The 16047-nt window shown below is 40.1% G+C and overlaps 1 protein-coding gene across 1 annotated transcript in view; it reads right to left on the bottom strand.

Annotated features, from left to right (window-relative positions):
- The window catches only part of LOC124882908 (SLIT-ROBO Rho GTPase-activating protein 1-like), a 49000-nt gene that overhangs the window by 1942 nt on the left and 31011 nt on the right, over nucleotides 1–16047 (bottom strand). Inside the window, exons 9-22 of the mRNA XM_047389561.1 lie at nucleotides 15840–15941; nucleotides 11538–11735; nucleotides 10080–10164; nucleotides 9948–9975; nucleotides 9771–9804; nucleotides 7858–7918; nucleotides 7365–7442; nucleotides 7141–7275; nucleotides 6792–6897; nucleotides 4921–5145; nucleotides 4403–4482; nucleotides 3951–4152; nucleotides 2124–2255; nucleotides 237–570 (exon numbers count right to left, since the gene is read on the bottom strand). Of these exons, the coding sequence (XP_047245517.1) occupies nucleotides 237–570; nucleotides 2124–2255; nucleotides 3951–4152; nucleotides 4403–4482; nucleotides 4921–5145; nucleotides 6792–6897; nucleotides 7141–7275; nucleotides 7365–7442; nucleotides 7858–7918; nucleotides 9771–9804; nucleotides 9948–9975; nucleotides 10080–10164; nucleotides 11538–11735; nucleotides 15840–15941 (1800 nt within the window). The remainder of the gene's footprint in view (nucleotides 1–236; nucleotides 571–2123; nucleotides 2256–3950; nucleotides 4153–4402; nucleotides 4483–4920; nucleotides 5146–6791; nucleotides 6898–7140; nucleotides 7276–7364; nucleotides 7443–7857; nucleotides 7919–9770; nucleotides 9805–9947; nucleotides 9976–10079; nucleotides 10165–11537; nucleotides 11736–15839; nucleotides 15942–16047) is intronic.

The raw sequence follows: 16047 nt of genomic DNA, 5'->3' as shown, positions 1-16047 counted from the left end.
GGATCAGTTTATAAAAGACTAGATGAAAGTTAAGGCCAAATCAAAGAATCCACCCTTCCCCCAGCTGAGGGCAGGATCTCAAGAAATAAGCAAGACTTAAATTGTTCAGGACCCAGCAAAAATATTTAAACCTTTTGAACTTCGCATTTTGTCACGCTACAGCTAAAATATTTAATGCATCTTATGTTGTGCAACTCAAAGCAATGCATAGTAGTGAAGTACCAGTAAAAGCCTACCTGGGCCAGCAACTCAGCATCCATCGCTCTGGATCGAAGCGAGTCGCTAAAGCTGTGCTGCCCGCTGCTGGAGCGCCGTATGGGCGTGTCCTCCGGTCGCCGCAACGAATCATGGCGGCTCACCGTCATGGTGACGGCGGCAGAGCGGCGCCGGCGCTCGGGGCTGTCGAGAGGCGGGGTCATTCCCTGGCCCCGCCCCAGTAGAAGATCTCTAGGACTGAAGTGACCCGTAACGGGTGGAGAGCTTCGCTCCATCACGCCTCCATTGCCGTGGTTGTCGTTGGAGCGGCAGAGAGGGCGGCGGAAAAGACCGTCGGTTCGTTTCCTCCGGTGGCTGTCATCAGGAAAGACGTGTACAGTCAGAAGAGGCAACTTTCCTAAAAACTAATACTTTATCCAATAATTGATTCAACTTCTTATGAACAGTTTGTCTTTGGGACTATTTTTAAAAAGATTCTAACTAATGACAAAAAACCCCAAAACATCTGAAATAGAAAGTCTCTCTTCCATGCTGGTTTTATTTGTAAGGGAGTTCACATTGTTGCCAAATGGTTATAAGCCAACAAGCTGATCAACTACAGTAATGGCTTTTCGAAATTTTTGACTTTGGCCAAAAACAGTCATACAACCAGAGAGACGGGTGTGAGAACTGCATGTCCACAGAGACCAAAGTAGGTTCCATAAAAGACGGCAATGAACCGGATCTCAAGTAAGGCACTCCATTTATTCTACTGTAGCTGCTGGCTGGTGTTGGCTAATTGGCGGACCATGAATGTGGCCCCTAGACTTATTTATCTGCCTTCCACTTCCTCCTCCTAATTTAGAGTTTGTTATTAGAAATCAGAATTAAGCTGTAACTCTCTTTACTTTTGGCTTATATGTGTCACCAAAAGTTGCTGGTCCCTGTAAGTTTTGAGTGTTCGTTTTATAGATATTATTCATTTAATAATTTGTAGATTAGAAATGGTTTTGTTCATTAGGTGGTTAAATGTGTTTAAGTTGATCAGTCATGAGTAGACATTGGTTGATTGATGAGAAATTTGGTTCTTGATTTTACAGATATTCTAAAATTAGAGGGTTTAGTCCGGGAGGGACTCAAGAGTAGAGCCGCTGCTCCTCCACATCGAGAGGAGCCAGTTGAGGTGGCTCGAGCATCTATACCAGATGCCTCCTGGACGCCTTCCTCGGGAGGTGTTCCAGGCACGTCCCACCAGGAGGAGGCCCAGGGGACGGCCCAGGACACACTGGAGGAACTATGTCTCTCGGCTGGCCCGGGAACGCCCTGGGCTCCCCAAGGAGGAGCTGATGGAGGTGTCTGGAGAGAGGGACGTCTGGGCGTCTCTGCTGAGTCTACTGCCCCTGCGACCCGGTCCCGGATAAAGCGGAAGACGACGAGTACAAGTACGGGGGTTTAGTCCTCACAGCATCCAAGGTTTGATTCCAGACCCTGGGATATTTCCTGCATGTCTTCTCCTTTCTGTCAAACTACTGACGAGTAATTTCTGAATCCTGTGCAAAATACAGAGATCTCATGCTCATTCAGTGTGATAAATATGATTTCCTGAAAATGAAACATATTTTACTCCTCAGAATGTTTCTGACAGATGATGAGACTGATTTATTTAAATAAATGTAATTTAACATACTTTCAACTTCCCTACAGTTTTTATCCGTTATGTGTCTTTAATGCGCTATGAATGCCATTTTTTCCATCTGGTTTCTTAGGATGAAATGTGAGGAAAAACTGAAAGAAACCTGGAAGGAGGGAAACATCATATGAGAAGCAGCTGAGAAAGCAGTGTAATGAGATCTGCAGGTATTTTTAGAGGTGAGCCAAGAAGGCGTAGTTGAAACACTCCTTTATGACTTCAGGTTTACAGCACAGACCTGTTAAAATTCTCAGGTGGTCTGATGTCGGTCGGGGAGCTCAGCTCGCTCCTGGACCTCTTGTCCTCGGTGCTGCTGCTTCCTCCATCACTGTCGGCTTTCTGACTGAGCGTGTCCGACATGGCGTCGGCCCTAAAGACACAGAGCATGGACTCAGTCAGGACAAATCGCTGCTGAGCCAACACAACGTACCAATCATCAATTAAGTGATCAATAAGTAGCAAGACTAGAGACTCCCTGAGTCCAATTAGTCTGTTAATCAACGAAGCGTAAGATCCAGTTAGCAACAAATCCACTGAAATCCATCAGAGAAGCTCGTCAATCAATCACACAGACTAATGACTGTTTCATTATGAAATGACTGTCTTTCTTCTAACATTATAAAACTAACAACCTTCAAACATCAAACATCTGTTCAACATAATAATTTTAAACAGAAAAACAACCTTTAAAAAAAACCTTTGTTGTATTTCAGATCCAAAGACTTCAGGTTTCCAATCATAACATTAATAATAATAACCCCTAATGAGAAAAATTAGAGGAAATATGAAAAAATTTTGTGTATATCTTTATATTTTGAATTTATGGTTTGCATTTACTAAATCCAAACAAGATGTAAGAATAAACTTGTGTATAAGAATGTATTCAGAGTCTTAATAGAAACAATTCAGATCACTGTTAGTTAATTATCAGTCAATCTTAGGTTAAAATTTAAATTAATTTAAAATAAATGAACCAAATCTAAGAATATTTTATGTTTGTTTAAAAATGTTGCAGTAAAAATAAAATAGATACAATTTAAAAGGAAAAAAAAACTAAAAGATTATTTTCAAACTGAATAATAAAACAAATAAATTAATAAATTTAATATGAAAAAATTAGGAATAAAATGCAACCCCCCCCCCCCTTTGAAATCAAAGGAAAACAATTGTTACATTCAACTAAAAAGGGAGAAAATGGATTCAACTCAATGAGACAAAAATTTAATTTAAAGCCAAAATAAAAAGAACAAATATTAAGTTTATTAAGAAAAAAAATAGCTTGAATTTATTGAGAAAAAAACAAGAAAATGCATACATTTAATCAGAAAAGAAAGAAAATAGATTACATTCATGAGAAAAATTTAAAAAAATAAATTACATTAAAAGAAGATTTATAAAATAAAATTGATTAAATTTAATGGAAAAAGATGTGTGCATCATATTAATTTAATATAATTAAAATATAGAATGTAAATCATGTTTTTGTTAAATTCTAATATCAAATTGATATCCTGAAATATATTTTATGGTTTCGCAATTTATTACAGTTTTAATTACATTACACAAAATACAAAAAAATGAATAAATAAAACAAATAACAATGAAATGTTATACTGTCATTTCGTTAGATTAATTTATAAGTATTTAGGCTATTCTTTAGGTAACAATAAGATTAAGGTAAAATAGATTAAATAAAATATTCAAAATATTGAAAATGTTTGTTTAAAATTGTAACTTTTCTGTAGGCTAATTTAAAAAAAGCTATTTGTTATAAAATAAAATAAAAAATAAAAATTACAGCTTTAATGCTACTACTAATAGTAATAATATTAAACATAATAATTCTAATAATAAAAAATGACTAAATGTTAGAGATAACCCTAACCCATACAAGATAAGGCAGTTTTGGAAAATAAATAAATGAATAAATCAACTGAGATTGAATAAAAACAAGAATAATTGGACCAAATCAGTAAAAACATTTTATTTCTGAAACATCCGCAGCATTTGTAAGACGTAATATTGGAATGTTGTCAGACTTGTTCCATGTCTGATGTGTACAAACCATTTGGGACTGTGCACTCGCCTGTCCTTCACCACGATGTACTGATGAGGCACCAGGCCGCGGCTGCCGTTGTGCCGGCCCTCCCACCAGTCATGTGACGCGCGCTGGAAGAGCTGCAGGGACGCTCCCTTTTTGAAAGAGAGCTCGAGGCCCGACCGGCCCACGTAGTCGAACCTGGCCACCGCCTCCACGGCCTCGCCCTCTGCCGGGAAAAACAGGAAGACGGGGTGAGAAAGGGAGGTGAAGCAGTAACCAATCAGACGACAGCATTCCAACAAGTCTTTTCCCATCAATACAGATGAGAGGGAGGGTGTCGAGCAGTAGTTGAGACAAGGGAATGTGGCGTCTCCATGGCTGCTGTTGCCGTGGCAACCCCTCCCGACCAGGAGATAGACAGATGGGAATGTGAGTGTGTGTGGGTGAGTGTGTGAAGGCAAAGGGTCAGGGCGTACCCTCATCGCTGGTCTGGGTCTCAGTGCCGGCGTCAGGCTCGGTCTCCTCCAAGGCTCCCGGCTCGCTGAACGGACTCTCGCTGCAGGAAGAGGAGGAGGAGAGGATCAGGCCGTGAAGAAGACAAACCGTCCATTCAGCGTGGGAACAAAGGGGTGGAGGACGCGTGCACAGCAGGAGATAAAGCTGCTCCACAGAATACGACAGAATGTCAGGATTTATTCAGGGTGACGTGGAAGAGGAGCTGAGCAGCTTCCAGCAGATCTAGCTTCAGAAACACGTGTTCCTGCTAAACTACCTGACAAGTAACGCCTCTGTCACCCTGCAGGTCCCTCAGAGCATTTCAGGAGGATCTCACCAGCTTTATTTGAGATCAGACTCCATATTTCTGAGGAAAATCAAACTGCTTTAAAAAAGTTTTTTTTGGAACATTTGGAAGTTTAATGTGAATGGAAAACGAAAACACCAAATATAATCAGAGCCTGTTGAGTCTGGATGGAGACTCAGCTGTGGATCTCACCAGTACTGGTCACCGGTCATGCACTTCTCGTAAACTGGGCCTGGAAGCTCCTTGGTGTCGGGGAAGATGTTGTCGTGGTGCAGGATGACCGTTTTGATGACCTCATTCACGTGCGCCTGGCAGGCCACCTGGTCCAGCGTGTCCGGCGTGGGCAAGAGGGTGGGGCCAAACACGATGGCCAGGTTGCCGGCGTCCATCATGTTCTCGTCGCTGTACTGGGAGAGACTGGGGAAAAATGATGACGATTTTATAAATAAGGCTTCAAAAATAAAAACTAATAATAAACAAAACGAGAGAGAACATCTTGCAATCTCCAAATGGAGAACCTGTTCATCAATGTACAGGTACATCTCAACAAATTAGAAAATCAATGAAAAGTTAATCTCAGCAATTCAATCTGAAACCCAAACTCATGTATTATAATGATTCATTCCACATAGAGGGATTTATGTTTTAGTTTTTGATGATTATGGATGACAGCTAAACATAAATGTGAGCCTGTTTAAAAGCACATCCATGTACTGGATGGTATTTGCAGTCAGTACTTAGTCAGGGCTCCTTTTGCATGAATTACTGCATCAGTGCAGCGTGACATGGAGGAGATCATCCTGTGGTTCGGATAAGATGTTCAGGAAGCCCACGTTGTCTTAACAGTGGCCCTCAGCTTGTCTGCATTGTTGGTTCTGGTGTCTCATCATCTTCTTGGCAGAAACCCATGGATTGTCCATGGGGTTTAGATCAGGTCCGTAGGCTGGCCAGTCATGCAAACTGATATAATGGTCATTAACCCCTCATTTTTCTACCACACATTTGCCTTTCCACTAAACTTTCAAATAACATGCTATGATAGAAGACTCTAAACAGAAATGACCTTTTGAGGCTTAGCCTCCCTGTGGTGTCAATGGCTGTCTGCTGGACATCTCTCGAATCAGCCGTCTTCACCATAATTGTGCAGGTCATAACATAACATTTCTGTATTAAAAATTATTATTTTACTTTTCTGGTGTAATAGTAAAATTTTCCAAAAAACTGAATTTTGGGTTTTTATAACCTGTTAACCATGATCATCATAATATAAATAACAGTTTGCAAAATATCTCTACATATGATTTTCTTTGTATCAGAGCATGACTTGTTGTTGAAGTAGGCTGTTTTTAGATCCTTCAGCCTACTTCATGTTGCCAGATAAGTCTATGGGTCTGGTAGTAATCAGGGCTGGGTTTGGCTAGTGAAGTTGAACTCATCTGTCCAAAAATGTGTTTAAATAGAATGAATTCATGATTTCACAAGGAATGAAATCATCATTAGAAAACTGCTTTTTGTATCACATCTCGATTATTACATTTCTTTGATGATCTTAAACAACTGAATGTGACAGAAGATATCAGTAAGAAGGCACATCTGTTTTCACACCACTGTATATTGTAATTTATTTAAAAATAAATTTAGACTGACTTTTAAAACCTTCCATAACTCATTGTTCATTCTCCCCAAAATATAAAAATATTAATATGATCGTATTTTTCCATGCAGCGAACATTGAAGCTCTGTAAATTCACTGTCTATTTTTGTAGCTTCCATATGAGCTGACAAACTGACATACACTGCAGCTGAATGTGTTTCCTCTTTATCAAAACACCAATTAATGCAGCAGGAACATCACACCTGCACGCCAACACTTCCTGCCTCTTTATTCCTCGCTGTGCTTTCCTTCTATATTTATTTGAGAGGGTGCAGAACCAAAACGAGTGGTTCTGTGCACTCTCACTACAAGAGAGGCTTATGTCCTCTCACAGTAAACCACGTGGGGGCTCTTGTAAAACAGGAAGTATCAGGCAGTGCCGCCGAGTTTAATGAGAGTGGACACTCACTGGTTGAGGAAGGCGAACAGGTAGCGCATCACCACCAGCGTGGCCCTTGGGACACCCAGCAGGATCTTCCTGATGCACTGAGCTCTCTCATACAGATTTTCCATCCCTGGAGCAAGAAAGAGGCATGAAAGAGACGTTATGAGGCATCAAGAGGTGTCTGTAACACCAGCCGGCGCCAAAGAGAGAGAGGCAGCCGGCTCGGTGTCTCTGCTGTGGAAAGGGACAAGCTTCAGAAAGACAAAGACACGATAACAGGAAACAATGGGAAAGTAATGGAGAGGGAAACTGAGAGGCTGTGGGCTGGAGATAAACAGATTCAGGCTGTGCTTTCATGCAGGGCGGTACTCACGGACGCAGGAGATGAGGTCATTAAACCTGTCCTTTGGAAAGAGAGGGTTCTCCAAACCCCTGAAGTACAGCTTCAACACCCCAGCCACAGAATTGATGTCATGGTTGCTCTCCTCGTCTATAAGCGGGTCGTTACCTGGACAACCACCAGAAGCGCCATCACCGCCTGACAGTTTAACAGCTTATTGGTCACGTGACCTACTGATCTTACATGTGACCTCTCACCTCTCTCAAAACAGTTCTTTATGTCATTAACCTCGACCTGCGATCCCGAGACCCGGAAGATGCCCTGATGCTGAAGACCTGTGAACGAGACAACTGGATGTTAATCTGGGAGGCTACGTTAAAAACATCGTTTTACCTGCTCTGTTTTTGTGGTTTTATATATTTCTATACAATACCACTGGTTCTGTTTAGGTCTAGCAGCAATGAGGTCTGGGTATGTGTAGTAAAATTTCACTCAGCTTTCCAAAAAATGAGGTTAATTCCAGTTCATTTAGGATTTGACAATGAGGTGAGTACTTTTTTACTCTAAGCCACGTTGGTTTAGGAAGCTCTTTTCCCTTAATAAGTGAAATCCCTATTTAAAACAGTTTTTGTATTTACCCACGCTGTTTGTATGATATTTAACTGTATTTGATTATCTGAATCCTTTAATTGTGGGGAAAAGGTACAATATCTCAAAATAATGACATCCAAGCTGAAAGTTGAGACTTACCATGCAGATTTATGTAGCGGATGCAGCTCTCCACAAGCAAGGGTATGGCTTTAGTTGAATCCTATAAGCACAGCAAGAGTGCAACTAAGATATAGTATTCTGTAATTAACTTGAAGTTATTTTTGATAATTTTCAATGAATTCAGACTAAATATACAAGTGACAGCTTTCTTTTACCCAGATGTTTGTTAATTTCTGACAGAGAAATCATCCTATCCAGAAAGCAGTAGAAAGATTTTAACCAAGTTTATAAGGGACGGCATGAAGTGAAACATCAATTGTTAATATGAAGTTTTAAAGAAAGCTAAAAAACAACAAAGGGAGGGATTCTGCTTCCGCTGTGCTGCTATACTCATTAAACGAGTTGTTAAAGAACTTTAAAAACTAGATTTAAATGTTTTATCTCTATAAAGAAATTCAGATTATTTTGTTATTAATTTACTTTTTTTTTTTTTTACAGAGACCATATACATGCACTTTATTCTAAAATCTTTTCGATTCATACAGACTAAAATTAAATATATTTATGGGAATATATATTTATATTATTTTAAACCCACGGTGTGCAGGGATGCTGAAAGCTTTATGCGGCTTTAAAAGGCAAGCAAAGTGACTCCACTGTTATTGTTCACAAAGACTGTTTCACTTGGCAAAGAGTAATAATTAAAGCTACCACATACTTTAACCTGTATGCCGATGACACCCTGCTTTACATCTTTAAAGTTTTTCCTCTAACTCTCTCTAAAGGCTGTTGATTTTAATTGTTTTGGCGTCCAAATTAAAAGCTTCATTTTAAAACATAATGTTTGCGTATTTTAAATATTACTTAAAATATGTCTATTTACCATGACCTGACTTACGACCAAGTATCTCCATCTAGCCATACGTAGCTTGACCCAGGAAACCTAGGCAAAGCTAGCAAATAAGTCCACCTTTGGTGCCTGGTAAGCTAGCTGCACATAGGGTAGTAAATCAAGCACGTGGAAATATTTCTATCTATATGCTGATGACATTGTGCTTCATTTCAGTACAACTTTTCTCTTAATAATAAAGATAATTTTTCTTTTTGTCCAGAAATGGGAGTCATCACCTTTAGTCATAATTTTTCAATAATTTAGAATGATGCAGGCTAAAAATAAACATTTACAAATCGAAAGCCTTGATTTTAAATACTATTTTTTATAATTTTGGAGTACACAATGATTATTTTCTGTAAGAGTTCCTGGACGCCTTCCTTGGGAGGTGTTCCAGGCACGTCCCACCGGGAGGAGGCCCAGGGGACGGCCCAGGACACGCTGGAGGGACTATGTCTCTCAGCTGGCCTGGGAACGCCTTGGGCTCCCCCTGGAGGAGCTGGAGGAGGTGTCTGGAGAGAGGGACGTCTGGGCGTCTCTGCCCCCGCGACCCGGTCCTGGATAAGCGGAAGACGACGAACGAACGAACGAACGAGTTCTTACCATGAGTAGAGTGTACAGATACCCTCTCAGTTTTATGTAGCCTGACTCAGACAACACTGGATAATAAGACTACAAGTCAACGTTTGCTACCTATTAAACCTTTTGTACTTGGGGCATATAAAATAAAGAGGATCATTATGCTTTAAACTGTATGCTGATGATATCTTACTTTACATGTTTACTTTTCACCACTATTCTTTCAACATTTTAGGTCGTGGTATGTAAATTAAAAGTTTCAAACCTAATAATATCCAAGTGTTCTGCAAGGCTCCACAATCCTTCCAGCGTCCAATTCTACTATCTCCTTAAATGATCCTACAGCTTTCCATTATAATGTTAGAAGGTGAAGAAGGTAGAAGATACACACCCCCAAACTATCACCAGTTAAATGTATGCATTTATCTTCTCACTATAAGCAAATACAGAACCACCCCCAGTCTGTCTGAGGTGAAACTACCTGGTGCTTGCTATGGGAGTTCTTCCGCCCACGACTATCATGAGCAGCAGAGGAAGAAGAGATAAAGAGAAAGATGAGTCAGTTTCACAGAGTTCCCAGTGAAATGGTGAAAGAAAAGTAAGATTTGTTATTAATGTGAAGAGATAATGAGCATTGTGGCATGAGAAAATGCCTCGCCTGGTAGTCAGCAGTTCAGATTTATATCCTGGAACAAGAAGAACAGAGAACATTTTAAAGGTAAGAGGTGCAGATGATTGTCTATATTACAGCACAAGCCCTGAAAGATGAGTGAGGTTCTGTCGGTCTTACCCTCAGCTAAGGCTTTCTTTAATATGTCATGTTTGGCCTGGAGTTTAGAAATGAGATTGCTGCCCTCTAGATACTCGCGAAACTTCTGAGGATTAAAAGATAGACAAAAAGACACCGAGCTTTATTCATCCCAGAGAAAATCTGGAGAGTTCCTGCTGCTTTTTCAGGCAAAACTCCAAAAAACTGCCCGGATAATGATGGAAGTGTTTAATAAACCAGATGCAATGAGTCACACCTGGATGAGGAGGTGAGTACAACATAAACTTTACATTTATCTGGGTAAAATGATTTTAAAGTAAAAGCAGCAGCAGGTTTTCTAAAACTGACATTTCTTAATTACACAGAAAAACAAATTCACACCTTGTCACTGAAATGTTTAATATGGTATGTATATAAGTAAAAAAATAGGTATAGTTCACACAGATATTTACATATCTGTATTGGACACATAACCTTTTAATATTTCACTGTCTGACATTAAACAGACTAAACCTTTCCTGTTTTAGGTCTGTTAGGATCATCACAATTATTTCTAGTTGCTAACATGTCAAAACGATCAGTTTTTTGCCTTTCTTCAAATTCAGAAGTTTACATATTTTTCTTCAGTATTTGGTACAATCGCCTTTTAAATTGGGTCAAATGTTTTGGGTTGCCTTCAAGAAGCTTCTCACAATAGTTTGCTACAGGTTTGGCCCATTCCTCTTGACAGAACTGGTGTAACTGGGTCAGGTTTGTAGGCCACGTTGCTCACATACACCTCTTTAGCTCTGGTCACAAATTTGATATGGGTCTGAGATCAGGACTTTGTCATAGCCACTCCAAAACATCGATTTTGTTGTCCTTAAAACTCTTTGTAACTAGTTTTGAGGTCATTGTTCATTTGGAAGATCTGTCTGTGCTCAAGCTTTAACTTCTGGGTGATGTCTTGACACGTTGCTTCAGTATTGAGCAAAACACTGAAGATCTTCAGCTTTTGCTTTGGGTTTTTGATTTGATCATTTTGCAGCAAACACGTTCATCTCACAGGGACACAGAACCCGACTCTTTCCTGAATGATGGCTGAACATTCCCAGGCAGCTTATACTTTCATATATTCATCTGAACAGATGAATGTGGTACCTTCAAGCATCTGGTAACTGGACCAAATGGTGAACCAGATTGCGGAGGTCCACAATCCTCATTCTGAGATACTATCGTGTTTCTTTATATTTTCCCATGATGGCACAAAAGGAAGCGGAGTGTTTACAGTTCGGCCTTAAAACACCTGCACATGTGTCCCTAACTTAACTGCTGTAATTTAACCTATCAGAAGCTTACAAAGCCATGATAATCCTGACCTAAAACAGGAAAAGTGTTTCATCTTATTTAATGTCAGACTGTGAGGAAAAAGAGGTTTTGTGTATAGTTCATGTAAATATCTGGTTGTTAAGAGGCTCAACTGTCCTGCTGCTTCCTTACATTGAAGTAGAAGAGCTCTGTCTCCTGCTGGTTGGCTCTTCTCTTGGCCAGACTCGGTTTGTTCAGGTAGCCGTCGGACACGCTGGACTTCACCGACTCGGAGGACGGGCTGTGGGTGAAGCTCTGAGACACGTCGTAGTCGTCCAGGACCGTCATGTCCTGCAGGGTGGTCAGCGTCGCGCCCCAGGTCTTCTTCACCTGAAGGAAACATTTTTTTTAAAGTGTGGAGAATCTGTAATACTTTGACTTTGTTGGCTAATGATGTGGACTGAATTTATTTAAACTCTTATTTAGTGCTGTGAAAAAGTCTTGGTCCATCCCTTATTTCTTCTTTAGACACAATGAGGTTTTTCAACAAGGGATGATCCAGTTGTTGAGTTTATAAGTTTTACAGGAAAGTCTAATGACTTAAATAATAACATAAAAATAAATTAGAGAATTAATTATTTAAATGCACTTCATATGCAAAGTGTGCTTGTATTTATATCCCATATAATGGAGGCAAGACTGGTTTTATTTGCCTATGATGATCAGGGTGTGATTGTATATTTGTTGGGAGCTGCTGAGAGGTGCAGATGCTGCTCGTTAATCCAGACTCCTTCAGCATTTTTATGCCCTTCAGGCCAAGTTAACAGCTGCCCTCTGTGCTACACAACAGCGAGGACACAGTGTCAGACTGCAGCAGCAGCAAGTCGCTCAGCTTTATTTTTAGAGGCTACATCTGCTACATTATATCCCAATTAAAACTGTATAAATTACCATGACTGTGTGAAGAAGTTTTGACTCAAAAACATATGATCTAGGTTTTTTTTGGTCTGTTTAGTGTTTGTTTAGCACATTAAACAGAGTCTAACAGCTTAACTACTGGTTCTTCTCAAAATATTAGCATATTGTGATAAAGTTCATTATTTTCCATAATGTCATGATGAAAATTTAACATTTATATATTTTAGATTCATTGCACACTAACTGAAATATTTTAGGTCTTTTATTGTCTTAATACGGATGATTTTGGCATACAGCTCATGAAAACCCAAAATTCCTATCTCACAAAATTAGCATATCATTAAAAGGGTCTCTAAACGAGCTATGAACCTAATCATCTGAATCAACGAGTTAACTCTAAACACCTGCAAAAGATTCCTGAGGCCTTTAAAACTCCCAGCCTGGTTCATCACTCAAAACCCCAATCATGGGTAAGACTGCCGACCTGACTGCTGTCCAGAAGGCCACTATTGACACCCTCAAGCAAGAGGGTAAGACACAGAAAGACATTTCTGAACGAATAGGCTGTTCCCAGAGTGCTGTATCAAGGCACCTCAGTGGGAAGTCTGTGGGAAGGAAAAAGTGTGGCAGAAAACGCTGCACAACGAGAAGAGGTGACCGGACCCTGAGGAAGATTGTGGAGAAGGGCCGATTCCAGACCTTGGGGGACCTGCGGAAGCAGTGGACTGAGTCTGGAGTAGAAACATCCAGAGCCACCGTGCACAGGCGTGTGCAGGAAATGGGCTACAGGTGCCGCATTCCCCAGGTCAAGCCACTTTTGAACCAGAAACAGCGGCAGAAGCACCTGACCTGGGCTACAGAGAAGCAGCACTGGACTGTTGCTCAGTGGTCCAAAGTACTTTTTTTGGATGAAAGCAAATTCTGCATGTCATTCGGAAATCAAGGTGCCAGAGTCTGGAGGAAGACTGGGGAGAAGGAAATGCCAAAATGCCAGAAGTCCAGTGTCAAGTACCCACAGTCAGTGATGGTCTGCGGTGCCGTGTCAGCTGCTGGTGTTGGTCCACTGTGTTTTATCAAGGGCACGGTCAATGCAGCTAGCTATCAGGAGATTTTGGAGCACTTCATGCTTCCATCTGCTGAAAAGCTTTATGGAGATGAAGATTTCATTTTTCAGCACGACCTGGCACCTGCTCACAGTGCCAAAACCACTGGTAAATGGTTTACTGACCATGGTATCACTGTGCTCAATTGGCCTGCCAACTCTCCTGACCTGAACCCCATAGAGAATCTGTGGGATATTGTGAAGAGAACGTTGAGAGACTCAAGACCCAACACTCTGGATGAGCTAAAGGCCGCTATCGAAGCATCCTGGGCCTCCATAAGAACTCAGTAGTGCCACAGGTTGATTGCCTCCATGCCACGCCGCATTGAAGCAGTCATTTCTGCTAAAGGATTCCCGACCAAGTATTGAGTGCATAACTGTACATGATTATTTGAAGGTTGACGTTTTTTGTATTAAAAACACTTTTCTTTTATTGGTCGGATGAAATATGCTAATTTTGTGAGATAGGAATTTTGGGTTTTCATGAGCTGTATGCCACAATCATCTGTATTAAGACAATAAAAGACCTGAAATATTTCAGTTAGTGTGCAATGAATCTAAAATATATGAATGTTAAATTTTCATCATGACATTATGGAAAATAATGAACTTTATCACAATATGCTAATATTTTGAGAAGGACCTGTATAACTAGAAAAATGTTCTGCAGCCTCTAAAGATGCAGAAATCAAATTAATATCCAATATTTCAGCAGGTCCAATAGGCCTTTTATTCAGCTTACTGGAAGGAGCTATTATAAAGTTTCCTTCCACTAATCATAGTCATTTGACTTGAGTGGAATAATTATGCAACTTGCAGCTTTGATGATTTTTAAAAATAAGAAATTGGGGCACGAGTTAAAATTTCTGACCGCCATCAACAAGCTTCAGATATCATTCCAGCTGCATATTTGATCTCTCTGCTTGGCAGAATTGATAAGAGTTAATTTAACTTGGTTAGTGTCCCAGCACAGATTTAATGATAGTCCACAGTTGTGAACAGGGTTAGGGTTGGAACTTTGGAAAGGCCATTCCAGAAGCTTAAGGTTAGCCTGCTTTATCTATTCCAAAACCTTTGTGGATGAAAGTTTGGGGATCACGGTCTTGTCGAAAAACCCAAAATTGTTTCAACCATCCCCCCAAACTGTGCCTCCCCAGATGAGAAAAAATTGGTGGTTTTTCAGGAAAAACCTAGGAACAGCAGTGTCACTGTCCACAGTGAAGCCAGCTTCACGCTGACAGGGACTGAGAGGGACCTGGCCAAGAAGAAGCTCCTGCTTCAACATTAAACCTTCAAGATGATAAGACTGAAATGTGTAATTACCCACAAGGACAAGTTAAATGTCTTCTGGAGAAACGTTTTATGATCAGAGGAGACAAAGATTGAGTTGTTTGGCTACAATGTTAAGAAGTATGTTTGCAAGAGTCAAGGTGAAGCTTCAAACCTAAGAACAATATGCCACATGTCAAGCATAGTGGTGGCAAGATCATGCTTTGGGACTGTTTCCCTGCTCGATGTACTGAAGCGCTCCAAATACACCACTTTAAATCAGCAGCTAGATGGTAGAAACTTGGACACACATCCAACCAGGCAACAAAGCTTCTGGAATAGTATTCTGAAAGCTCCAATACTATTAGGAATTTGTTGACAATGTTTAAAATCAGATTCCACATTGGAAACTCAACCCGTTTAAACTAACTCTACCAATTCTACAAGAAGAGAGATCAAATATCCGGCCAGCATGATGCCAGAAGCTCGTGGTCGAGCTGCACCTTGCTTAGAGACATTTAACCAAACATTAGTGGGGGTGTATGTATATATTTGAGTCTGTATGTATAATTTTGAGACCTTTGTGGATGAGAAAAAAAATGTAACTTGCAACTGTATGTCGTATAATCATTGCACCCTGGAAATAATGGTTGAAATAAATAATAAATAAAATGTTATTTATCTAAATTAATATGACATTCACAAAAATGCTTCAGTTAATTCGGAGTTTTTCAGTAATTAATCTGCAGCCCCACTTCATTATGGAGTTCCCATAGGCTCTATGTTTGGGTGCGTGCTGTTTTTACATTTTGTTACCTTTAGGGTTCAAAAACTAATGGTCCATTGGAACTTTTGTTAAAATGTTTAAAAGTATCATCTCATGGGTAAGTTTATATGTTTTTTATCTGATGATTGTATTATGTGTCAGTAGATAATGATCAGTTTTCTTTGAGCATTTGGCTTCCTATAATTAGTCTTTTTAGAAAAGATTTACAAGTGATTTTAAAGAGTTATTTTAATTTAAGCATGCTAGTTCCTAGTAACTGGTTAGAAATTCTGCAAGTAGATAGCAAATGAGTTTGGTTAAATTTTGGTTTCTGGATGAAGTGTTGTAAACAAAAAATAATAATTAAAATGAAACTGGTCCATAGTCTAAATAGAATTGAGATTCATGACCATGATCTCATTGGGTTTGTGTGTCTGACCTCTTCGTTCTCGATCTTCAGTGACGCCAGGCGGGTCTGGAGCTGAGTGAGGCGCAGCGAGAGCTCAGCCTGGACCTGCGGCTGGGATGCGATCTGACTCGTCTGACAGGAAGAGGAATAGCATCACGACAACAAGAAAAATCTACGTATGCTCAGGTCTGAACCCTGATTTACAGCAAAAGTAGCTTAGGTGCCCCATGAGAGCAAG

The sequence above is a fragment of the Girardinichthys multiradiatus genome, chromosome 17, assembly GCF_021462225.1.
Source record: "Girardinichthys multiradiatus isolate DD_20200921_A chromosome 17, DD_fGirMul_XY1, whole genome shotgun sequence".
Lineage (NCBI taxonomy): Eukaryota > Metazoa > Chordata > Actinopteri > Cyprinodontiformes > Goodeidae > Girardinichthys > Girardinichthys multiradiatus.
The sequence above is the reverse complement of the archived record's forward strand: the minus strand, read 5'-3'. Positions and strand labels throughout refer to the sequence as shown.